The 26,982-nt window shown below is 40.9% G+C and overlaps 1 protein-coding gene across 6 annotated transcripts in view; it reads left to right on the top strand.

Moving 5' to 3' along the window:
• Window positions 1-26,982, top strand: part of lipeb (lipase, hormone-sensitive b) — a 62,772-nt gene that overhangs the window by 17,542 nt on the left and 18,248 nt on the right. The window contains exons 2-9 of one of the 6 annotated variants that reach the window (XM_061776063.1): window positions 1,907-1,947; window positions 7,829-8,070; window positions 15,357-15,641; window positions 18,163-18,253; window positions 19,736-19,762; window positions 20,262-20,407; window positions 21,993-22,178; window positions 23,972-24,124. In XM_061776063.1, coding sequence (XP_061632047.1) covers window positions 7,831-8,070; window positions 15,357-15,641; window positions 18,163-18,253; window positions 19,736-19,762; window positions 20,262-20,407; window positions 21,993-22,178; window positions 23,972-24,124 — 1,128 coding nt within the window. In that variant the 5' untranslated portion in view covers window positions 1,907-1,947; window positions 7,829-7,830. Of the gene's footprint in view, window positions 1-1,637; window positions 1,948-7,828; window positions 8,071-15,356; window positions 15,642-18,162; window positions 18,254-19,735; window positions 19,763-20,261; window positions 20,408-21,992; window positions 22,179-23,971; window positions 24,125-26,982 lie in introns of those variants that run through there. The other 5 variants (XM_061776057.1, XM_061776061.1, XM_061776058.1 and 2 more) reach the window with 5 other exon arrangements.

Raw genomic sequence — 26,982 nt, 5'->3', positions numbered from 1 at the left:
GATGATACTTTAATTATGCTGCAAAATCGATCGAGAAGGCGGCGACGTAGATGGTATGTAGAACCAATGGGCACGCTGGTACGTCATCACAGCATGTGACTAAAACGGACCAGTCACGAGAGATGATCTCAGCGGCGTTCGACGCGCAGCAACTATTTTTGTCGGGTGCTACGCAGAGGTGCTGCGCGGGGCAATTCGTCGGTCACGTGATGCAATGCGGGCGTTGTCGGCCGCTCGACCGCGGGAGTATAAAGAAGCCTTAACTAACTAACTAGTTAGCAAGATCATGACTAGCAAGGTTTGAGAAAAGTTTCTCCTCTTTCTATTCTTGTTGTGACACCCAAGTGACGATACCTGTCAAACAATTAACACTGCAGTTGGTACTCCAAAAAAGGGTATGGCTCTGTTATTAGATACAGTATGTCAAATGACAATAGAAATCCTAAGAATTATTTCATGTGTAAGTCATCGCATATGATGCCTCTGCAATTAAGCAATTTGATTGAACATCTGAAGAAATTCAGTCAGACACATACCTTGGAGATGACAACCCACTGTAGTATTGGGGAGTTAATAAAGTGTGGTTTCCTACCCTAGCTCAGATGTTACAAGAGATCTCTCTCAGCACTGTGGAGTAGTGTAGCAAGTGGCTGTTAAAGCCCAGTGTCAACTATTGTGGATGAAAACCGAAACAGGCTTACAGCAGACAATGTCGAGAAGCTTCTCTTCATTAAAAAAAAAAAAAACCTAGAGTGCCCCCTCACTTTATTATTTATTTTTAGTCCAGACTAGGGTAAAGATAAGTGATGGTGTGATTTTACAATTTCATAAGTGTATATAATATATACACTGATATAAGTGTGTATAAAAACTAATAGAACTTATATTTGAATAAAACTGAGGCCTCCTTTATAATATGTTTTTCAATTGAAGTACATATTATAGGTCAAGGTATTGGTGGAATAAGTTTTGAAATAATTTATCTTGGTCCCTTTTTTTATGCCGGTGGCACGGTACATGAGTGGTTAGTACATCCACCTCACGTTTGCGGTTGGGGGTTTGGCATTGGACTTTTGCCTTTCTGTGAAGAGTTTGAATGTTCTCCCTGTGTTTGCATGGGTCTACTTCAGGTGCTCCCGCTTCCTCCCACATTCTTAAAACTTGTTTTTATGTTACTTGTTCTTATGTTAATTGGATGCTTTAAATTGTCCTTAGGTGTGAATGTGAGTGTGAATGGTTGTTTGTCAGTATATGCACTGTGATTGGCTGGTGTACAGCCCAAACTCAGCTAGGATAGGCTCCAGTTCATCAGCGACACTTTTGAGGATAAGCAGTAAAGAAAATGGAAAAACCAGGCATTTGAACTGGGGTGTGTAGACTTTCAATATGCACGATATAAAACTATTTACATATAGTTTCCGTTCACATCTGCAGGTATCAAATGTGTGTTCATTATTATTGTCGTAGCTGGAAGTGCTTGTTGGTGGCCACTGATTCTAGAAGTGAGAACAGAGGGCATAATATGAGCAAAAACAAAACTGTGAATGTTTTTTTTATCATCCCTTCTTCTCTTGGTCCCCCAACTCCCCCGCAACCATTGTCGCCTGCCAATTCTGTTTAATGTCGAAGGGAGTCCCACACTGAAACAGCCAATGGTGAAAAGAGCTGTCACACTGAGGTGGTTAAGTGGGGCCAAGCTTGTCTGTGGCAATGCCTTGAAAAGCAGAGTGGAGAATAGAGCAGATTATAACTTGCTTCTGACAAGTTTTCAACTCAAGGAAGCAAACAAGTCTGGGATAGTAAAACCGCAAAGCTGTCTCTTCTTCCCACTGGGCCACTCCTTCCTTCCCTCTTTCCTTCCTTCCTTCCTTCTCATTCTCTCTTTCTTTTTCTGCACGCTCGCAAGAGAGGATACAGACAAGGACAGAAGCTTGAACACAGATGCTGGTAAACACACTTACTTTTTGTTATGCCTCTATCATCTTGTTTAGTGTGTTCCACTATTTGCCGCACATTAATACATTCATTAAACTACTTAAATGTGTGTAGTATTGCCTTATGGGATTTCTGACATTCATTTTTTATAAGAAGGAAACCAAGGTTCGCTTCAGATTATTAGTTGTTTGTCGACAGCAAATAGATAAGGTGATGTCTACTTTGTACTTGTACACTTTCTGGCTACAACGTGAGGTACACTTTGAATGAGATCCTACACAAGAGCTGCATTATGTACACTGTCGTCCAAAAGTATTGCAAGAGTGAGACTAATTCCTTTATTTTTACTAGAGACTGAAAAGATTTCATTTTGACAAAAAATATGATGAAATAAACAGTTCAGCTTTTATTTCCAGTTATTTACAATGCCATGAAAAGGTATTTGCCCCCTGCTCAAATTCTTATTTTTTTGTTTCCCCACTTTAATTTTTAAGATCATCAAACAAATGTAATTACCTGACAAAGGTAACCCAAGTAAACATAAAATGCAGTTTTTAAATGGTGATTTAAAAAAATAAAGGCCCTCTAAACCTAATAACTGGTTGGGCCACCCTCAGCAGCAACAACTGCAATCAAGCATTTTCTAAATACTGGCAAAGAGTCTTTCACATCTCTGTGGAGATATTTTGGCCCACTTTTCCTTGCAAAATTGTTTGAGTGCGGCAACACTGGATGGTTTTCAAGCATGGCCTTTGTAAGGTCATGCAACAGGTCATTCTGCTGCAGGATGAACAATCTCTCAATCAGTTTGAATGCATCTTTTTTTTTAAATTGGCAGTCAAAATGTTTCTCTAGACTTCTGAGTTCATTGATGGAAGCAGCAAAAGGAAGATTAGTGAACCAGGCTCTGAAAAAGCCATGACAGTACAGTCACTGTTTCACAAATGAGACTGTATGTTAGGGATCATGACCTGATCCTTTCTTTCTCCAAGCTTCAGCTTTTCCCTCACTTTGGTAAGGGTTTAGCTTTGTCCCATCATTCTATAAAACATCCTAACATTTTGAGTGGTTTGCACCTTCTGGTGTAGAATGTGTACTTTGTCACCTTCACTTCTTCTCTCTAGTGGTTGTCACTGAAATCAGTAATGGTTGTTTTAGTGTCTTTGTGGCCCTCAGTTTCTGCCATGAATAGCTGTTGTTTTCCATGTACCTCTGGCTAGAAAAAAAAGCGTGAAATGCACAGGTACAGTCAGTGACTGGTGCTATAGATAATTGCAAACAGTCTGTGTAGATAAAGCGCTATATAAGTGCCATTTACCATTTACCATTCCTTTCTCCTCTCCTCTGTCCTCTGTGTCCCACTTCTTCTTAGCTAACCTCTTTCCTTGCATGATTTCCTATACCTTAAGGTTCCACCACTAAGTCTCCTGCTTCCCTTTCCTTCCAGAAGATACACCAAGTACTCTCCTGCAAATTAATTTAAAAAATATATTACAAATTGAGCAGAGGGAGTATTTGAAATTCCCCTGTTGCACAAAGGCATACGTCTCTCTGATCACCTTGGCTGTAGTGGTCCAGTCTTCTGGAAGCTCCTCATGTCCTCCAAGAGCCTGTCTCACCTCTTCTCGATAATCCGTACAACACGCTTCCTTTCTCAGCTTCCACCACACGGTTCTCTGCTCTGCCTTTGTCTTTTTAATCTTCCTACCCACCACCAGAGTCATCTTACAGACCACCATCCTATGCTGTCTAGCCACACTCTCCCCTACCACTACCTTGCAGTCAGTAACCTCCTTCAGATTACATTGTCTGCACAAGATGTATTCCACCTGCGTGCTTCTACCTCCGCTCTTGTAGGTCACCCTATGTTCCTGTCTCTTCTGGAAGAAAGTGTTCACCACAGCCATTTCCATCCTCGTTGCAAAGTCTACCACCATCTGTCTTTCCAAGTTCCTTTTCTTGGATGCCGAACTTACTCATCACTTCTTCATCACCCCTGTTTCCTTCACCAACATGTCCATTACAATCTGCACCAATCACAACTCTCTCTCTAGCCCCTTCCAGAATTTCTCTTTCACCACTAGGTCACATCCTACCTGTGGAGCATAGCCACTAATTACATTATACATAACACCCTCAATTTCAAGTTTCAGCCTCATTACTCGATCTGACACTCTTTTTACCTCCAAGGCATTCTTGGTTAACTCTTCCTTTAAAATAACCCCTACTCCATTTCTCTTCTCATCTATACCATGGCTAAATTTTAATCCAGTGCCTAAACTTCAAGCCTTACCGCCTTTCCACCTTCTCTCCTGGACACACAATATATCAACCTTTCTCCTAATCGTCATGTCAACCAACTCCCGAGCTTTTCCTGTCATAGTCCCAACATTGAAAGTCCCCAGATTCAGTTCTAGGCTCTGTGCTTTCCTCTTCTCTTTTTGCCAAAGAAACCACTTTCCACCTCCCCTTTGTCTTGGACCCACAGCAGCTGAATTTCCGCCGTTGCCCTGTATGTTAACGGTGCCAGTGGCGTACGTTGTTAACCCGGGCCATGACTGATCCAGTATGGAATTCTTTGGATGAACCCTCATGTTGGTTTGGCAAAGTTTTAAGCCGGATCCCCTTCCTGTCGCAACCCTCTGCATTTATCTGGGCTCGGGATAGTTTGCACTGGTTTGTGCTTTGAATGACTTGTGACACGTTTTACAAACACTCAACCCCAACAGTTACTCCTCTATTTGATTCCAACAACACCTTCTAATTGGCGATCATTTTGTTTCACGCCACAATCAAGCAGTCCGATTTCAACAGGTTTAACATTTACAATTGACAGGACAGACTGTTTTCCAAGCAGGGGAGGAAAAATAATTCTTAACACACCACGCACAAGGGCTGAATGATATGGGCACAATTTCATATCTAAATATTCATGCCAAATATCTCTATCGATGCCATACAATATGGCTGTGGGTTCATTGAAAACTAAGCATGTTTAAGATAAATAAAAACATAATACAAAAGGATGTGGAAAGTGCAATTTTATTGATTCAAATTCCCTGTCATTCATCAATATTAACATAAAGTCACCAGTAAAGTAGAAATCAAAACTTTTTTACTGCAGCTCTGCTTTAACCGTAAATAAGTACATAATGCTGCAACTGGTGGAGGGTTTTAACAAAAGTGTAATATCTTATAGTCTTCAAAAGACAAAACTGTATGCAGGAAATGTATTACTTACAGAACAGATGAAGGTGTGCTTGTGACATGCACACATACTGTTTGTGTGGCTCGATACATTAGCACAGGAGTTATGGGCAGCCAACTTACGCATTAGGGAAAAACAGGTGGAAGTACTTCCTTCCGGTTCAGGTAACTGGCGCAGCCCAATGACAGGAAACCAGGACAAAGCACCTGTACAAATATTAATGTCTAGAATGTCTTGTTCTAAACAAGATGTCTTCAAGAGCTATCAAAGATTACCATGTCTGATATTTAGGCTTCTTTTGTCTTTACATACAGTAGGCTATATCATGTTATATATGTATCAATAAATGATGTCCAACGATAAGGAAAACTAAATTACTCCCGTTTTAGTTAACAGAAAGTTGTTGTTTTTACACTTGTATGACTGTTAAGAATGTTAGTGTTACATTACAACATTTCTGTAAAAAGGTTTAAGCCCCTTCTGCACTGAATATTTTTTTTATTAATTGATATTAATTTTAATTATATTTTAAATTTATTATTATTAGTGATTATGTTTAACCAAAAATCTGATTCAAATGACTGCATATGAATGTCCCAGTTGTGAGAAGTCATGGGACAAATAGAAATACCAGCATATGCGTCTTTCCTTGGCACTTAATCTATTTAGTTAGCGAAACAGGAATACTATTGGCAAGGCAGACCTAACCACGTCACTGTGACCAATCAACAAGGCCAAATAAGCACACAGTCTTTCTTAACATCCCTTGCCCAGTGCTTGCATGGCTCAGATGCCCTCAATAACTATTAGATCATTGAGCGTAGCGTCTGTACTACAGTACGTTATCGCCACATATGTATGTACAAAAAGGGCTTTCTGTTGATGGCTATTGATAAGTGTTTGGCTTATGGCAGGTGTCTTAGGAGTGATGTACGGTGCTGCGAAAAATTATTACTTACTGTGTGAAAGAGTAATTACTCCCCTTTTTAAATATTGAATTCATTGTGGCTAATCACAATATTTGGTTCATTTTCACTGATCACACCCAAGCCTGATTACACCTGTTCAATAAAAAAATCACTGAAACAGAATCTGTCCCGGCGGGACGGTGGACGACTGGTTAGCACATCTGCCTCACAGTTCTGAGGACCAGGGTTCAAATCACGGCCTCGCCTGTGTGGAGTTTGCATGTTCTCCCCGTGCCTGTGTGGGTTCTGTCCGGCTACTCCGGTTTCCTCCCACATCCCAAAAACATGCACGGTAGGTTTATTGAGGACTCTAAATTGCCCGTAGGTGTGAATGTGAGTGGGAATGGTTGTTTGCTTATATGTGCCCTGCGATTGGCTGCTGACCAGTTCAGGGTGTTTGCTTTAGGATTCCAGCGAAACATAGGGACCGCCATTATCCTCACATGGAGAAAACATGGAACAGTGGTGAACCTTTCCAGGAGTGACCGGCCTACAAAGTTTACCCCAAGAGAACAGTGATGAGTCATCCAGGAGGCCACATAGGAACTTCTAATGGCTTAAAAAAACAAAATGGTTTTGGAGTGGCCTAGTCAAAGTCCAGAATTGTATCCGATTGAAATGGAGTGGCATGACCTTAAAAAGGCCGTTCATGCTTGAAAACCCTCAATTTTTGCTGAATTCAAACAATTCTGCAAGGAAGAGTGGCCCAAAATATCTCCAGAGAAATGTGAAAGACTCATTGCCCGTAATAGAAAACGCCTGATTTTAGTTGTTGCTGCTGAGGATGGCTCAACCAGTTATTAGCTTGAGGAGTCCATTACTTTTACCACACAGGGCCAGGAACTTTTGAATAGTTTTTTTTCCTTAATGAATGAAATCATTGTTTAAAAACAGCATTTTAAGTTCTTTTGGGTTATATTTGTCTATTCACATTTGTTTGATGATCTTAAACATGAAAGTGGGGAAACTATGCAAAAATATAACAGTTTGAGAAGGGAGTAATACTTTTTCGCGGCACTGTACATCACTCCTAAGGCACCTGCCATAAGCCAAACAGTTATCGATAGCCATCAACAGAAAGCCCTTTTTGCAAAAATATGAGAATTTGAGAAGGGGGCCAATCCTTTTTCACGGCCCTGTATAAGCAGATATACAATAAGTACAGGGGCAGTCATCTGGGGTGTGACATCTCTTGAACTAATTGCAAGGCCATCTGATCACAAAGCATATTTGATAAAATTAGAACTCATGCTTGAATTATGCAAGTACAATTTTATCAATTTACCACAAATATTTTCCTCGAGGGAAATGTTTTTTCTCATATTGTCGGTATCAACGGCCAACCAAGTGTACAGTGTTGTCGAAACCGATCTGAGCATGAGCTCAATGGCCTTGTTGATGCCGCATTGTGATCCAATAAATCGCAGAAGCACTCCTAGCTGTTTGTGTCAGCCCCTCATGCACATCCCTCCGGGACCCTTATTAGTGCTTATTTTGATATTATTGTCTGTCTGTCATAGAACAAAAACAAAGCTTCTGAACTCTGCACTCATTCCCTGTACGGCTGTTAGGCTTTCAGTGGATTTTTGGCTGCTTTAGTTGGATTTTAGCCACGTTTCCGGTCTCCGGTTTGTGTTTTCGGCGCATACATAAAAACGTCCGACACAGCAAAATGTCGCTCAGTGATAATTTGTCTTTGTCTCTTTGTATCTTGCAGTGATGGACACCAAAGCGGTTTTTGTGGCCCTCTACAACGTGTGCGAGGAGAATGCCGCCTTCTTCTCGGGAGGGTCTAAAGGGCCACAGAGTGATGCGGCCCAGCGGCTGGTGGACACCATGAAGCTGATCCAGGAGCACGCCCGAAGTCTGGAACCAGTCATCTCCGGCTTCGCCGCTGTCTACCATCATTTTGACTTTGACCCTCACATACCGGCCAATGGCTATCGCTCGCTCGTCAAGGTAGATGCACCCCTGCAATCTACCCCACAGACCCCCTAAAACAAAAGTCTAACCTTTTTATGTTCTCAAAATAGGACAATAATTTTCCCAACTTCACTAACTATGCACCCTCGTCAACATGCAAATAGAGTTGGGTTGGTGCACCCACTGTCCACTGCACGCACCCTCCAAACAAACCTGCAATATAAAATGTGCAGTTATTTTAACAGACTACCAGTACACTTTAACTCTTATGCACCCCATGGAGGTCTCACCGCATTTTGGGTAATCCCTATTATAGTTCAGACCTTTCCTAGACTTTTTTAATCCACACACTCTCTTTAATCTCGCTACCCTCCAAACACCCTAAAAAAAGGCTAAACCATAAGCCCTCAGTTGTTGGCCAATAGTCCCGCTGGCCACCTATTTTTGGCCCATGAACTGTTGCAGCCCTTTCTGAGACGAGATTGGACGTTCCCAGAGGAGCCACATGGCCGGAAGGCATACTTCACTTTGCACAACACAGTGCTTTGGCAGACGTGCCTGAATTGAAAAAATGCTTTCCTTTGCTCTGTGTCTTGGTTGGGGCAGCAGGTGCAAACTGGGACTTTTCTCCATGCCAACAATGAACTGACAGCCTGTTACTGGGTCACTGAGTTTATGGCTGCCAATGCGAGACAAAGCACACAAATTTGAAGAGTGCTCCCCTCGTGTTATGGCTTTTGGTAAAGCACAAAAAGGCATTTGTTAGATGTAGACAAATTAAAAGAATGGACAAAATGTTTTAAGGCAAACAAAAAGAGGAAAGGAAAGCTAAATATCTCCCACTCAGCAACTAAATGCACTGAAATACTGGATGATGGTCTAAGAACTGTGTGATGGATTTTAAAAATGCATTTCCTTAGCTGTCCACTAAGTCCACTGATAATACTCAATTTATGGTATTTGTGACGTATTATGTATGATCAGTCAAGAAGGGAGTTACTGAATAGAAAAAAATATTTTCAATGTTACAGAATTATCATGGCCTGGGTGACATAAACAAATATACCTTTAACTTGTTCTTTAAGATTTGTATTTAAGTACCCTTGGTCTAAACCATGTTTTTTATTTAGTGGACAAAAGATTCCACTTGGGAATTAAAGATGGGAGATCCATTTCTCAAGGTTTATAAGCTATGCACCACCTTCCACATCCCAGTAATAGTTGGTTCGCCGTCTCTCCCCCCCAATACAACACATTGTAGATGTATAAGACTGCCAGTAATTATTTATTTTTAGTGTCACAAATTGGAAATTACTGGATTTGATCGGTCTTTCCCAAACTTCACACCATGCACCACCTTCAGCATCCTGACAGAGTTGGCACCCTAAAAAATAGTCAAAACTAGAATGAAACAATTTAAATGTGAAATACTTAAACAGGCCACCATTACACTTTTTTAACTTGTCCTATTTGGCTGCTCGGTCAAGCAGAATGGAGAATCTGTATCGCTTTTATTTTCAGAACAGTTTTACAGTGCAATATGGGAGTTTTTTTAATACTGCCACTGTGGTTCTTTGTATTATGATGGATATTGAAAATTTTAATTGGACAAAATGAGGTTTTAAAGGGAAGGGCAGAAAAAAATAAGGGGAGGACAGAAAGAAGAATAAACAATAAAAGACAGGACACTAACTGTAAAATAAATAAGCAAAACAAATCGTTATATGCATACTATCATGTCACATTGGATTGGATTGGATTACGCTTTTACACAGACTCTACAGTTTGGAAATCCTTGTCCTTTGCTTGGTCCACACTGAAAAATTGCTCTCCTGCCAATCGTTGGCAGGACACGACTTTGTTTCAAGGTCAGCTCATTTGTTCTACAAATTGATTTTGTGTTGCAAATCAGGTTAGATAAACTCCTTCAGCAGCAATACAGTACATCTCTCCCAACTATACATACTGTATTTTATGTCCCACAGTTATTGATGAAACGTGGTGACCTTGGAAAGCTGCAGCCCCACCACAAGTGAAGGAGCAGAGCTTAGCTGGGCAGTAAATGAATGCCTTTCTCTGTTTACCAACATCAATCCTCTCATTCCGACAAATTTTCCGGGCATAATCCCTTGTTAGAAATGTCAAGGTTTTCACATGCTTGCTTTCATGCATTACAACTTCAAACGTATCGTGTTAAAACTTGAACTCTCAATTTAATCAGTTATTTTTCTTGTATTTTCAATGGTAATGAAATTAAAAGGGCGGCATGGTGTGTGACTGGTTAGCACATCTGCCTCACAGTTCTGAGGACCCGGGTTCAAATCAGGCCTCACGTGTGTGGAGTTTGCATGTTCTCCCTGTCCCCGCGTGGGTTTTCTTCGGGTACTCCGGTTTCCTCCCACATCCCAAAAACATGCATGGTAGGTTAAGTGAAGACTCTAAATTGCCCGTCGGTCTCAAAGTGAGTGCGAATGGTTGTTTTTATGTGCTCTGTGATTGGCTGTCGACCAGTTCAGGGTGTACCCTGCCTCTCGTCCAGAGTCAGCTGGGATAGGTTCCATCACTCTCGTGACCCTAGTGAGGATAAACGGTATGGAAAATGAATGAATGAATGAAATAAATAATGGGGTGAACCTGATGAGTGCAGACCTTAAAGCCTAAATCATTCCTCTACTTAATTGCAAATTTGCGACTGAAGCGACAATCGGTTTCAAGAGTACTTCCAAAACTAAATTGTTCTAGGCTCCACTGTCATAAAAACGTTAACTCTAGAGTTAACTCTAGATGTTTTTATTTTTATTATTATAATTTTTTTTAATTGCCATTTTGAACATTTATAACGGTCGTACAAGTTTATGAGACGTTAACCATTGTAAATGTACTCTGAATATAACTAAAATTCATTGCTCACCCTTTAAAGAGTAAAAGGAGTAAGAACAGGTAGGTGTTTGCACAGCGATACTGTTGCCTATTTTATTTTACATGCAATATGTATGCAATTTACATATTGTATTGGTCATAGGCACCACAGTGGACTAGTGACTAGCATGTGTGTGTCACAGTTTTGAGGTTCGAATATCTGCTTTGGCCTTCCTGCGTGGAGTTTGGATGTGCTCTTTGTATTCGTGTGGGTTTTATATGTGTACTCCGGCTTCCGGTCCAAGATGCTTTTCACCCAAAGTCAGATGTGAGAGACTGCAGCTCACCCATGACCCTAATGAGGACAAGCATTATAGAAAATGGACGGAATTTAGGTACCTGACCCTCGAACAGAGTATTTAATGTATTGTATAAACTGAGTATGGGTCACAGTACTTAGTAGAAAGTGTGTGTCGCAATCATAAGAAAAGAGTTTGAGAGTTTGCTGAAACTAATAACACAAAGACAATTGTGTTTTAATATTTTTATAAATAATGTAAACATTCAAAGTATGGGGGGGAAAAAGTAAGTGAACTATGCTACGGATTCTCCAAGAGCTACTCAGTCAGGTGTGAGCCAACCTGGAGTCCAATTAATTAGACCAAATTGGAGGTGTGACTTAAATTTGCTCTGGCCACTAGAAAACAAAAGTTTTGAATTTTCTTTTGTAGAGAAACATTGCCTGATGTGTACTTTGCCGGGCTCAAAAGAGCGCTGAGAAGACCTACAATTAAGAATTATTGACTTGTATAAAGCTGGAAAAGGTTCCAAAAGTATCTCTAAAAGTCTTGATATTCATCAGTCCACGGTTAGACGAATTGCCCATACAGGGGAACCTCGATATGACGAACAAATAGAAGCGGTGGTTGGGGGTAGTGGGCGTCCGATATAGTCGATTGTCCGTGACATTGAAGCACTTTTGTTTAGGTCACAGCACCCATTTTACAGTACAATATTAAATTATTGTTTTGTAGTTATTTTTTTCATGGCCTAAAACGCCCAGTACGGTACAAAGTTATTGTAAATAAATGTAAAAAAAAAAGCTTGCAAATGTTTGAAACTTTCACATTTTATCCAAACTTACCACACCGGTGTGCTTGGTCATGGTGACTTTAACGTACAGTAGTCATTATAGGCGAGTCGCTTTCATGAGCCGCGAGGAATTAGTGTGCTTCCTAGTTCCAAATCTGTTGCCAAAGGCAAACAGCTTGACACGAAAAACTGTTACTGTACCAAAAATAGCATCTTCCAGACTCCAGAGACTTGTTTTGTATTCCTCATACTTAAAACAGCAGCTGTGCCGCTCTCTCTGCACAATAGACAAATGTAACCATCATCACATGGCCACCATGTCAATGCGCCACATTCAATATGGCCACCACGTAGGCACAGGAGGCATGTCCTTTGCAATTGGATCTAGTCATATTGTATATCTGTGACCCCAGCGAGGTTCCACTGTAAATGGAGAAAATTCCGCACTGTTGCTTCTCTTCCAAGGAGTGGCCATCCTGTAAAGATGACTGTAATAGCACAGCACAGAATGCTAAATGAGGTAAAAAAAACAACAACAATAATAACAAGAACTCAGTAAGCTGAAGACTTTCAGAAATCACTGGCACAGGACAACATCTCTGTTCACAAATCTACCATACATAAACATTGAAAAATACCAATGTAGCGATTATTTATCAAATAAGAATTATTAATTTAGGATAAAGTCATAAGCCGGGAGCGCCGTTTGTGTTACTTCCGGTTTAAAATCAAACTCATGTCTCGAAAAGGGCACCGCGTAAATTTTTTTCAAGTTTAACTTTAGGCGTAATGACGACAAACCTTTTTGATCAGTCTCATAATCTGGAGGTTGCTACACTCTACGACATTTTGAGTCCTAGGTTACAGAGGTCTACTTAAATTCAGAACACACACAAAATACGACCACGAGTGGAATCTTATGGTATATTTAATTAAACACACAACTACAAACTACAACAAGGAAATAACACTAAGGGTAACCGAAAGAAAGCCGTACGAAAATGGAAAAGAGGACATCGTGTGTGGTCGCTGGGCTAAAATAAATGAGCGTGTGAGCGTTTAATGCGTTGAGCCAGAGCGAGAGAACGCAAAGTTGGGATTTCGTATGAAGCTAGTAATTTCCCCACAATTATTATGCACTGATGTTGTCCATCATAGTAAGGATTGCAGTGTCGACACACAAACGCAGATCAGCTGGTCTTTGGGCGTGGTCTTCCTCCAGACCTCAGGTGGAAAAGAAGCAGGTTCGGTGGAAGAAAAACCAGATGCACAAAAATAAAAAGAAATAGGGAAGGAAAGTTGTTGTCCCGTTTGGGATGCGCTCATAACTTCCCTGCCGGTTGACCTGGTGGCAGGCCGAGCTCTTGTCCTCAGAGGCGTGCGGGACCTGTCTGGAAAGCCGGCAGTTGCTCGCTGAGGCCCCGCCGACCAATCGTGGCTAGGGAAAGCGATGGGAGCCGTATGGTCGACTTCTTAGATCGAAAACGCCGCCGGCTTGGTTGCGACGGGTGTTCGCGCACGTGGTGGCACCCTGAGGCGCCCGAGCACAAAAAGGGAACACAAGACGGGGGAGGGGTGGCCGGAGGTCACCCAGCTGGCGAGCTGCCAGCAAAGGTACGAGGAGAAGGAAAACAAGACTAGCCTCAACTCAACTCAACTCAGAAAGGTGTGAGTTTAGAGTTAAATACGCCAGGGGCGGGGCGTAGGCAGAGGAAGTTCCGACTTGGAGAAGACCACGCCCACCAGCCTGAATCTTGTCTACAAATTTGAGTAAATGGGTTTTAAAATAATATTAATCTCAAACACTCCCAACTTTGTACTCTCACACATAGAATCATTGTTTAAACTTTGGTCGTTGCAGATGGGTTGCTTATTGTTCAATACAACATTTTATACTGTTTGATTTCAAATCATGAACAGCTTTCAAAATCTTGCAGAGGACCTGTCAAAGTGAGAATGGGGAAACAGACACCAAGGCATACATTTGGAATATTTCTACAGAGTTTGCAAGATATAAAAACGGACATTTTATCTTCGGTTAACAAACATCAAAGGCACGTCCACAAGTTCTGGCGCTTGCAGACCAATGAGCAGCGAGCGTGCAGTTGGGGGCAGGACTTCATTAAACATACTGCCATGTGATTTGCGCTTCGCCAGCATTGTCACTCACTTCGGCGAATGACCAATGAGCAGCCAGCGTCAGGCAGCGCCATGCAGGCGGGGGAGGGACATAAATGAACTGAGTGATTCGTTCAGTGAACTGGTGTACAGAGGAACTGAAGAGTGATTCGTTCGTTGTACTTATCGTTCGCGATCCGTTAGACACGAGTGATTCGTTCGTTGAACTTCGTTTGTGATCCGCTAAGGAGCAATGTACTAGTACGATGAGTGATTCTTTTGCGCAAGGAATGACGTACTACGCAGTGAAAGTACTCAGGAGTGATTTTAGCCACAAGTCCTGACATCCTCGCGGGGATAACTTTCACTAGCAGCTACAAGCCAACGGCAAATTTTTGAGTCAGTCAAGCACACATTTAAAATAAATGTAAATTAATAATAAATTTATATACGTACACATACTTATCATTCCCTATGTGTCTATGATTATTGAAGCTTTTTATTCGTAATAATACTTTAAACTTATATAGCCTTTCCAATAATCAGATGATAAAAACAGTAAGGTGAGTGAGCAGAAAGCCCGCCGGCTTGCGAGAGCCTTGCTGGACGTCAGAGGACGCGGAAGGATGGTCGGTAGCTGAGCCCTCTGCACGCTTGTTCACGACTCACAACCGAAGCCGCGTGTTCGAGAGCTTGCTGAGAGAGAGAGGGGTAGGTGATAATTTAACCGTTTTTTTTTTTAAATAACTAATCTCCCCGCCTTTCCTAGTTTACATTACATGACAACAACAACGCATAGTCCTTCGGTGAACGTGTTGAATGACTGTAAACCTCAGGGATGGATCATTAACTGAACCGATTCGGTGAACTAATCTTTTTAATGAACTGATTCGCATGATTCAGTACACTCAAAAGAACTGCAGTGCCTATCACAACTGTGGGTCTTGAAAGATCAATCAAAATGTTCTAAAATAGCTAGCAGTAAATTAATGAGCAGCCAGACCCTTTCCTATGGCACAGCATTACACTTTTGTGCCATTTGTGTTTTGCATGACAAATGGGGCACCAAAAGTACAAAGAAAGCCAAAGAACAATTGCTGCCACGAGATGATGGTTTGAGTTTGTTTGACTTTTGTAGCATATTTCCAATGCTTCAAATGAGAAAAATACTCACCCATTTTGACAGCGGTGTGTTCGCTATCTACTGTAGCCACCTTAAGCTCAAATATTACCCACTTGGTCGGTTGTTTCAGGTGGTGCGTTGCTGCCTCCTCCACATTATCCACAAGGGCCGCTACATCACCGCCAACCGGCGCAGCATCTTCTTCCGTGTGTCCCACAATGCCAGTGAGATAGAAGCTTACTGCAATGCCCTGTGCCAGCTGCGGGCGCTGCTCTACCTGGCCCAACGCATGCTACACGACAACAGCCACGGCGACCTCTTCTTCCACGATGAGAGCGGCCTCAGCGAGAGCTTTGTGCGGGAATACAGCTCTATGCACAAGGGCTGCTTCTACGGCCGCTGCCTGGGCTTTCAGGTGGGATCATAGTTGAAAAAAAGCTGTTATGTTAAGTCGAGCTCAGGAGTGGTAGACTGAAAACATCTTATGCCACATCACCAAAAAAATGTCCCAAAAAGTGGATACACAGGTTAATTGTACCCTCTGCTGTCTAGTGGAAGATAATTTGGTTATTCTGCCTGTCACTATACAGTAGTGCCTTGACTCACGAGCTTAAGTCGTTCTCTGACCACACACGTTATTCAAATAACTTGTATTTCAAAGTGATTGCTGCATATCTCTACTTGTAGCTGACATTTAATTCCATCCACAGCAAGCACAGCGGCTGCTGTAAAATTTTCTTCAGCACGCACAAATTTCAGCTTTTTAACAGCGCAATCACATGCATTTTTCACTTTCTTGGGACGTGATACTTTGGCCTATATACAGCAAAAAACAAATATATATGAAATACGTGATGAGCGGAGAGAATGACGTATACGCTGTATGGAAAAAAGCAGAATGAGCATTCCACGTGGATGTCAGCATGCATAGTTTGTTAACCCCAGCAATATTTGACTAAAAAAATTTCGAAAAGCTTTTAGGTCAAGGTACCACTGTACATCGCTGTCTTACATTGGTGATCAAAGATATAGTAACTAAGTAATGATTTATACATCTATTTTACACCTATCCTGCCAAATTGGTCTTTTACACACACACACACACACACACACACACTCTAGTGGCATGAGATATCACAGCAACACTGTGTGCTTTCACATGGAGACTGCATCCCATAATCTGACGTGAATGTGATTTTCTGGCTTGACATATACAATTTTAACAGCACGGGGGAGAGAAGTGAGTGTCAGGTCTGAAACATTTCTCGCAATCCCTGTTAATAAAAAAATGTTTCATTTTTGATTAAAACAAACAAATACAGAAAAAGCATTACCTTACAAACACAGAGCCATTCCACCTCTGTTAGGGCTGCCCGACATTTTGTGGCACAACATGTTACTACGCTGAAGGTGTACAACTCTAAATTTGGACTTGCGGACCTACAGTGGTACCTTGAGATACAAGTTTATTTCCTTGACCACACTTGTAACTTGAAACACTTGTTTCTCAACTCATCGTTCCCCATTGAAATGAATGAAAATGCCAATTCAATTCAATTGCCATTTCAGCCTCCCCTAAATTTTTTTGTTATATATATTGTATGTTGTATTATATATTATAATATTGTACTTAAAATATAGCATATATATATTTATAATATAGCATAATAAATAATTAAATAAAATGTAAAGAATTAAATAGCTTGTGCATCATGACTTAATGCTTCAATCCAATTCATTGTGTTGCTCCTGCTGGTGTGCCCGCCTTGGCCTTTGTGGGGCAGCATAATAGACACAAACGAAGAATAGTACTTGTACCTGCTACTTTAAGTGACTCAGTAAGATGATGTATTATTAGTAATTTTTCATAGAGGATAAAGAATATATGCCTGTGAGTATTATTACACTGGGTTACAAAATGTTTGTAATTTTTTTTTGTCTTTGTTTTTTCAACTGATTTAGGACAATTTTACATCGCTGAATCCGAAAATGACATCTGTTTGTCTTGTTCAGGTCAGGTTCTTATGCAAAGTGGTTAACAGTTTATTAATCAAATCTTACAAACTTAGCTTATTGTAAATTGAATAGTAAACATTGATAAAAGTACCTCTAAATTGATTGTTCAAACCTCCATTTAGTTCAGCCTCTTAAGTAAAAATACCTGTACGTGTAAACAAAAATATGGCCATAGTTCAAAAGATTGACCTGATTAAGCAAAACCAATGTGATATTTAGAGTCAGCACATCACAATTGTCCTAAATCAGCTAAAAACAATATTTGTGTTCAAATATCTGTTGCTTCCCAAATTCTGACAATCGATTCTAATCGTTAGCATGTCAAAGGCATTTTGAATTGTTTCTTAGCATTAAGCTAAGTGGACTTTCCTAAGCCAAAGCTACTATATGTGGTTATTTTAAATACACGACATGAAATTCCTTGTTTATGTTAGTTTTGACAGTCAACTTCATCTGGAAGTGGAATTAAACAGCTTGAAACCTGTTTTTTTGCTCAATTGGTCAATATTTGCCAAACTGCTGCTTATTGTGAAGTGAGTTGAATTGAGTTCACTGCGCTTGTCGTATCTCAAGTTTTCGCTTGCCAGTCAAAAAAAACAATTGGGCGAATGACGGTTTGTATCTTGAAAATCTTGTAAGCCGAATAACTTGTTCCTCAAGGCACCACAGTATTAAGAAAGTGGTTTGTGAAAGTGGCTGACACAGAAGTGTTTGTATGTCTGAAATGTTCGTAAGGTGAAAGTTTGTAAATCGTATTAAAAATCTGCGATATAGGGAAGGCGTGAACGATGAACTGCGATATTGCGAGGGAGTACCGTATTTTTCATGCATAAGTTGTAGTCTGTTTCTTGCTTTGCAATGAAACAAAAAATGTGTATATTACACTTGAAGGCCATGATTTTTTTCTTCGGCCCCACCAGTTCACTCCAGCCATCCGGCCCTCCCTGCAGACCATCGCCATCGGCCTCGTGGCCTTTGGAGATAACTACAAGCGGCATCAGTCTGGAATAGGTCAGCATCGTCTCCATTGTCATTCACAAGTCGCTTTCGTCTCACCTCGCTGCCTCCCTACTGCTGCTTGACCCCTCAAAATCCCTTCTCCCATCTTTTGATGCTATGTATGTGTTGCATTCTCTTTCATCCTTTTGGAATCTCGGCAGGAATCAGCGGTTCCCTTCATATTTTAGAATGTTTTTCAATCCAGACGAGCCGTCGATAAATATTGTGTGGAACGCAACGCAGACCGCACTTTTTACTGGCTAACTTTAAATTCAGTTCCTTAGAAATGTGTTTGCCAATAACTGTCACCACAGAGGCAAAATTCTGAGCAGTTGACTAGTTTGGGGGTCTGGTTAATATATATATCACAGTATATCTTAGAGCTATGGCATGGGAATTCAAAATCATGTGGCACAGGAAGGCACGCTCAGTCACTGCCATACTTGCCATTGTTTTATATTTATAACATTTATTTAAGTGTTTTGAGTTTTGACTTGATTGTAGGTATGTGATAGATGACAGTGCATTCCGTCTTACAGTCCCCTCCAAAAGTATTGGAACGGCAAGGTCAGTTTCAATGCCTGTTCCAATACTTTTGCTCACTTGAAAAGTGGGTGTCTTCAAACAAAAAATGCTGTGTCCTGAGTTGTTTAACACATCTAGATGTAAATACCATGAAATGAAAGCTGGAATTGTGAACGTTTGTCTCATATTCATCTTTTAATCTGAAACCCAAATGTCTTCAGTATACAACAAAAACAAAGGAATTGACCTTGCTGTGCCAAGACCTTTGGAGGGGACTGCATGTACAAATTTGGGTTACATCGTTGGAATAGGAGCATAAACTGAGAACCCTCTGTGTTCGTTTCAAACTCACCATAAACCTGTATTAATTTAAAAAAATATTTACATAGTATAAACAGCCATATAGTAAGCCATTGTATAATAAAACAGAACTCAAATTATTTATTTTGCACATTTTGTTCTGAGCAGGGTATCACAGTGCCCCAGTGGTACGCACGTCTGCCTTACAGTTCTGAGGTGCTGCTTTTGACTTTAGGCTTAGGCCTGCCTCTGTGGAGTTTGCATGTTCTCCTTGTTCTTGTGTGGGTTTCATTCAGTCTTCCTCCCAGATTAAAAAAACACGAATGCTTGGTTTATTGCAGACTCTCAATTGGTGTGAATGTGAGTGTGAACGCTTGTACCTCTATCTGTGCCCTGACATTGGCTGGCGACCAGTCCAAAATATACCACCTCTCGCCCCAAATTCAGCTGAGATAGGCTCAAACTCACCTGTGTCTCAAATGAGGACAAACTCTGTAGGAAACAGATTGATGGTTTAAAGATGGGGTGGCACAGTGGGGCAAGGTGGTGGTTATCTTATGCCATCACTGGTAAGGGTACCAGTGATGTGTATGTAATATGTTGTTTGGGGGTGTTTGAAAGTTCCAGTTGTTCAACTCACTCATTCTTGTACTCTCTGCTGCGCCACAGTGGAGGCAGGAAGTATTGCACCGTATGGTGAGTGAACTGGGCAAAGTTGGCCCTTTTTTTTTCTTGTCCCAACGGAGATAATGAATCTTTAGTCTGAAAGCTTTTGTACTCGTCAACAGAGTAGGCTACGTACAAATTACCCTGTGTCTGTATAGATTCCTTCCTTCCTTAGTATTGTCCGTCCATCCTCGCGCACAACTGGGGGCAAAAACACTAGAGGCAAGGCTGCATCTAAGTGCCATACGCAGAAAATGCTTTGGTCTCAAAGTTGCATGAGCAGTGTAGACATAAAAGATTTATATTGCGACATGGTTGTAGTGCTGTGAGTCAGTAAGGTTCAAGGTTTTGGACAGATCCCACAGGTGTCGAGATCCATTTCCCAAAATGAAATGATTTTCACTCACTGCAACACTGGTCTACTGTTTAGTTTTACTTTCCAAGATCCATCGTCTCCCAAACAACACACGCCGCAACGCAATTGAAAAATGCGCTCATGTCATTTCATATGCCCCAACCTTTCCCCAAGGTGTAGCGGCCAGCTCCTTATTTACGTCGGGCAAGTATGCCATCGACCCCGAGTTGAGAGGGGCCGAATTTGAGCGCATCACTCAGAACCTTGATGTCCATTTCTGGAAGACTTTCTGGAACATCACAGAGACCGAAGTGCTGTCGGTGAGTGGAGTCGTTGAAAGCTGTTGCCACTTTGCCAGCTCGCTTCATCACTATTTGTGTTTCATCCTTTCCACTGGCAAAAGTTCTATTTCTAGTACCAGCATATACCACAAAACCATATGGATGACGTAAACCGCAGGTCGATCATTGTGCGCTACATCGTTTGAGGATATATGGCTTAGAAATGGCTCAAATAGAGGCCATCACTCTCATATACTGAGACCTTGAAGTGCTCAATATTACGACTTTTTCGAGTTGCAAACCGTCACTTGTTCGATTAAGTCTGGTAATTTGTAAGTCAAGGTACCACTGTACAGGGGTCCTTGGTTTCCGACGGTCCTGTTATACGAGATTTCGAGGTTACAAACGGCGCGCAATTAAAGAGGCACTAAACAGGCCCAAAAAATGGCATGTAAACCCAACACACCACAGAGAAGAGTAAGCTTAACAAGCCTACCAAATTTGAATGAATAAAAAATTGCAAAGTATATAAAATCAGGTTTCAAAACTTGAATAATAAGGGCCAGCTCTCAGACACTGTGGGCGTGTCGAATGGATGCACCAAAAAGAATCAAACATATTGAGGGGGCTGATAGCTTATACGAAGTAAAATCACGTTAGGAGGCTCAACTTAAAAATTGAACGGTTATTGTGGACTATAATCATAAAACTAGGCACACAAGTCAACGTACCCTCATTGTTGGTGGAATAATGTCACAGCCGAACACGGCACCTGACAACACCAGGACGGTAGGAGGAAGCCTAGTTAAGACAGTTGGCAATGCCCTATTCACTCGTATCAAGTTACCCATGAAGCCATGTTGTCTCTGGTGAAAGTTTACAAAACTATCTGTCGTAAAATGCGCACTGCAGAGTCGTGTGGTGGTGTTGATGTTCAGCTCACCATCCACGTGTGACTTTATAAAGTCAATCCATCGCTTTTTTGTTTCCTCATTTTATGGGAGCTTAAAAAATGTTACCGAGCTGTTCTGTAAATTGAGGCATCCAGCGAAGACGCATTTTTGGGGTGAAGCCATCGTTAGCTTGCTAACTGCACGCTGCAGTGGTAAATGGGCCTTGTTATGGAAGCTAAGCACAGCTAACACAACTGAGCAGCATAGCCAAACGAAATGACGTCACTTTGTACTTACATACGGTAGTTGGTGAGGGAACCTGCGCTAGAAAGTATACACCCCACCCCGTGACATCATGCCCACAAAATCAGGAAAATTCAAGCGGTGAAAAAGATGCTTAAGCTATGTCTCAACAATTCAGGACTATTGTTATGTCTTTGCATATGTTTTCAGCACTTATCTTCAAAAATATTTAATGTATTTAGAAACATGGATATCTGCTTAGAGTCTCTTTAACTAGTTTGTGCAGTGGCGTAAGAATACATGGTCACGCGGCACATGAAGGCACACTCAGTTTGCGCTGTGCTTAATAGACTCAAATTCAATTCATTCAGCAGTCTTTATGATTTATTCATGTACTGTAGTTTCTCTTTCTCTGTAGTGAACTTGCCTTGTAACTCACAATCTCATTTTCTCAATTTGTTCTCATTCTCCTCCCCTCCCGCCCGTAGAGTCTGGCCAGTATGACGTCCACACCAGTCAAGGTGAACCGAGCGCTTTCCGTGCCTCCTGTGCCCTTCGACCTCCCACTGGCAGCCAATCACCGAGCGTCAGTGACCATACCGCCGCCCTCGGCGCACATCGGTGCCGCTCCGGTTCAGATGAGGCTCATCTCGTATGACCTGCGGGAAGGACAGGTACCCGTCATGTGGTTCGCTGAGAGACAAGACTCAATAATGTCATTTGATTGCACTAAGGCTGTATTTACACTGCATGGTTTAAGTGACACAATTCCAGTTTGTTTGCTCCCAAGTGGCACAACTGCAAAATGCATGGCAGCGAAAGTAGAAACAAAAATGCAAAGAATCAGTTATCTTCAGATCGGAATCAGACCTTTTGCGTTTACTCCTAGTTTTAGGTGTTGTGAAATAATGGATTTGCTTCTTCCAAACAAACTGTTATCCTTATTTTAATCAAGGGGGAAGAGTCAGCCTAGGCCAACTAAACCCGATGAACATTTCATATTTGTATTATGCATGTACAGTGTTATTGTTTACTCTTGTGTTGTCACAGCCTGGTGTTGACACTTGTGAAGTTATTTACGTGCAATTTGGGTGCGTATACATTTGGGTTGTTTCATGTGTTCCCTGAGTATAAACAGGCATATGGCATATGTGTCACTTGAAATATACATGGAAATACAATGGTACCTTGACTTACAAGTGCCCCAACCTACAAGTTTTTCGAGTTATGAGCCATCACCTCTTCAAGCTATTTTTTATTTTTTTTAAATAAATGTTTTAGCTTTGAATTGCTAGCCAAAATATGAAATACTAGAAAAAGTTGATAAAATATGGCACCTTGAAAATACTGTAATCCCCTCGAATGTGGGCAAGGAGAGTCACAGTCACTGATGCACTTTCCGGTGTTTATTGAACAGGACAGTGACAGGCCACAACTCACGCCCAGAGGCTCACACGTGGACAGCATCAGTCACTAGGCCACACCCCTTAAAGTCATACATCCAACACACAAAAATGACAGTATATACAGTAATTACACTTTACAAAACCAGTTGAATTTTTTGAATTTTATTAAGTTTTTATACAATTCAGTGCTATTTCTCTTAATTAAGAACACGTAAAAACATGTATTTTTTTAGGGGACTGGAACAGCTGCATGGCATTTCAGTTTATTTCAATGTTGAAAATGTATTTGATATTTAAGTAAATTTATTTACATCCTTGGTCACGGAACAAATTCAACTCCTAAGTAAAGGTACCCCTTAACAGTCCCAAAAAATCTGATATAGGCACGAACATCAGAATCGGGCGCTTGGCTCTGCAGTGTAAATCCATTCTTAATAGTTGTCTGACCTAGTTTAACGCTGTTTTTTCCACTGGGTTTTCTCTGCAAAGCTTGCATATTCAAGTGATGAAAATTCAGAAAAAAATTTTTGGGAGTTGGAATTTTGTTGACAGCTTCTCCCAGTCGTCTCCACACGTAATCCATCCCTGTCATTGTCGTCACTACCACTTTTTCATCTCTCTCGCTCTCTCTCTCTCTCTCTCTCTCTCTCTCTCTCTTTCTTTCTCTTTCTCTCTCTCTCCCCCCTCCCTCACTCGCTCCCCTTCATCTCGCTCATCTTCCTTGTTTGGAGACTGGCACGTGACCCGAGACAAGCAATTTAGCAAACGTCTCAAAGTCATTGATCTCGCTAAAAACTAAAACACAGTGGCGCTTTTACAGTGTCACAAAAATACAAGACTGCATCAGCGGGATAAAAAGGCCTATTGGCAACATCTCATCAACCTTGCTTGTTTGTGTTGCACAATGAGTGCGTGTTCATGCAGGTGCACAACTGCTAATCCCGCTCTCTGCGGGGCCCTAACACTCACAATAAAACAAGCCGTGTTTACAACTTGTCCTAATGTGATGCTTTAAACTTACTCTTGAAGGATTGTTCATTTCTTCTGTTCTCTCTCTGCAGGATAGCGAGACCCTGCTATCGCTCACCCGCTCTGATGCGGGCGCCATCTCCCTCTCGCTGAGGCTGAAGACCAAGCGGTTGCCCTCATCCCCCTGCCTGCTCATCCACTTCCACGGCGGAGGCTTTGTGGCGCAGACCTCTAAATCCCACGAGGTACAATTAGGTTATTTTTTTTTCTCTCCCCCCAACAAACCCTTTGCACAAAGGCAAAGATGAGTTATGTTGCCCACCCTCCTCCTTCGTTACACATTAGAGGTGTGAAAGCAACTAAAATAGATTGATCAGCAGCTTTGGGACAAAGCAACAGGCTGTCATGTAATATAACATGAAATATATGTTAATAATGTAATTACAGAGGGTCCTCCGTTTGTTTACAAAGGTCCTGACTCCTGACAAAGATGTGATGGTTATGTACACGGTCACATGGCACAAGAAGGCATGCTGAGTTACCATTTTTTGATAGTTTCATAGTTATAGCCTAGATGGTTTTTGTTTATACCAATTTCAACCGACTCATGTCCTGTTTAATAGAAAGGAACTTAACCAAATTCAATTGGTTTCAATTCAATATTTATCCATTGTCAGTAGCTGTTGTGCACTGGTTCCATTAACAAAATGGCTGCAAACAGAGAGGAGCTTCACTGGATACAAAAAAATCTACACAACCCTGTTCAAATGCCAGGTTTTTTGTGATATAAAAGAATGGGACAAAGATAAATCATTTCTAAACTTTTTTCCACAATTAATGTGTCCTTTAACCTGTACAACTCAATAAAAAAAATCTTTTAAAAAGGGGAGTAAAAATAAACCGTTGAGATAATGCAGTTGCACAAGTGTAAACATCCTCTTGTAACTGGGGATGTGGCTTTGCTCAGAATCATCCGGTCACATTCCAATTAATGTAAATTGCAGTCAGCATAAATCTGCCACGTTTTAAAGTGCCTCTGAATAACCCCAAATAAAGGTTAGTTGATCTTAACCTTTTCCTGTTGTCATTTTTTGTAGTCACATCTTGCACAAGCTGTGATCCAATGGGTGCTTCCACAGCATCATGCAACCAGGTTATTGTTTAGTTTGTGCAAGTTTTTTTTATTTTTTTGCGTTTTCCATAAAATAATTAAGTTTGTTTTTCAATTGAGTATATGTCACATTGAAGTTGAGCAAAACGTTTTGAAATGATTAATCTTCTTATTTTTTTACATCACAAAAACCTGTCATTTGAAAAGGGGTGGACAGGTTTCTCATATCCATTGTAGTTTATAAAAGGACATTTAGCAATTTGGTCGCTATATTTAGCAACTTTTCCAACCCCTCTAATCACAATTTTCTTGAAAAGCAACTCACAACTTTAAGTCCCGCTAAGAAACCGACAACATAATTTTCACAGTTTTCCTATCATGTATACAGTATAAAATGGCCAAATACATGGTGCCATTTCTTTTTGCAAAAATAGTTATTGATCGGCATGTTGGAAACCTTTGACCCGATGTATGTGCTTTCAAGCCACAAATACTTTGCTCTACCACTCACAAGAGAAAAGAGCGTGAAATGAAATGCTGCATGTATGTAGCGTGTATGATGTCAGATATATTTATGTCTCAATCATATCAGAGATTCTGATTGGCCCAAGTCTAAGGTGTAAGGAGTAATTAGTTTAGCAGAGCTGTCAAATGTCCTGGAACGTCCGCATTCTGTTATGGAAATCACTGAACGATGACTTGTTACTGCCGTAACACCGATTGTTCCAGATATTTTGGGTGGGTGGGTGGTGGAATCCAGCGTCCGAACCGCAGAGGCAGAGGTTTTCTCGAGTCACTAATCATCGCTAGTAAGCTATCGTGTCATGACGTCGTAAAACATGGAAATAAGTGATTGGGTCATACAGTACACTTTTCACACAGGTCTGGCTGGAACTGCGTTATAGGAGAGCGTAACCAAGTTTGAACAACAATATAAGGCAGCTAATACGCGTCTGGACATAAAATGTAAAATAATTCACGGCCTCACAAAATCCCTTCTGAACCGGAAATGAAATGTCACTGGAGATGTCATCTGAGAACCGGGTCAGGTTATAAGTATGTTATTATTATTAATAAATATTTGTAATGTAAGAACATTTATTAGTCCCACAATGGGGACATTTCCATCATTTCAGTAGCAATAGTGGATATAGGAAATAGAAATATACACTATAAATAGCATGCAAGAGAAGACATCTATACCAGTACATTCACAAAATAGAAATCTAAACTATTGTGGAGGGCTTGCACAATTAATTGAATTTTAATCCTGATCGCGATTAAATGAGTCTGATCATGGGTGATTTAAAAAAAAATTGTATTTATTTATTTTTTTTACATTTGAAATGCGGGCACTGCTGCATATGAAAAAGTGCTTCATATGCTGAGGTGCCCGCAACCTAGTCAGCGAGCCACCAAGGGGTAGACACATGGCTTCATTAAGGGCTTGCACCGCCCCCCTGGGCCACCTTCAAAATAAAAGCCTAAAATGGCATTGATGTCCAATGTAGTAATATATGAAGCTTTTATTTTGAAGTTAGCCCTCGCAGCACGTTGACAGAGAGGGTGCGTGTCACGGTAAGACATACTGTAGTATTAACAATCGTTGTAGCGGCTGCCCTGACTTCAACTTTTCAGCGGGCCTGACCACACTGAAAAATGCAGACTAATGTTATTGCCTTTTATGCATAAACTGTATTTGCAATTCGTGATTGCACTTTGTAATAGCATATACTTGCAGTTAGCCCTTGGTAAAGTAGAATTTTTTTGGGTACATTTATTTATTTTTTTATTATCTAGCATTTATTCTTATTTAAAGATTCATTTTGCACTGAAAACTGTTACATATTTGTTGAAAAGTAAGCAATAAAAATAAAGCTTTTCTCCTAACATGAGGAATAATCATAATAATCATGTTTATAATATTTGTCAAAATAATAGTGATTATTATTTTGGTCATAATCGTGTAGCCCTACTATTGTCCATGCATAA

The sequence above is a fragment of the Phyllopteryx taeniolatus genome, chromosome 6, assembly GCF_024500385.1.
Source record: "Phyllopteryx taeniolatus isolate TA_2022b chromosome 6, UOR_Ptae_1.2, whole genome shotgun sequence".
NCBI lineage: Eukaryota > Metazoa > Chordata > Actinopteri > Syngnathiformes > Syngnathidae > Phyllopteryx > Phyllopteryx taeniolatus.
This window is presented reverse-complemented; position numbering and strand designations above follow the sequence as displayed.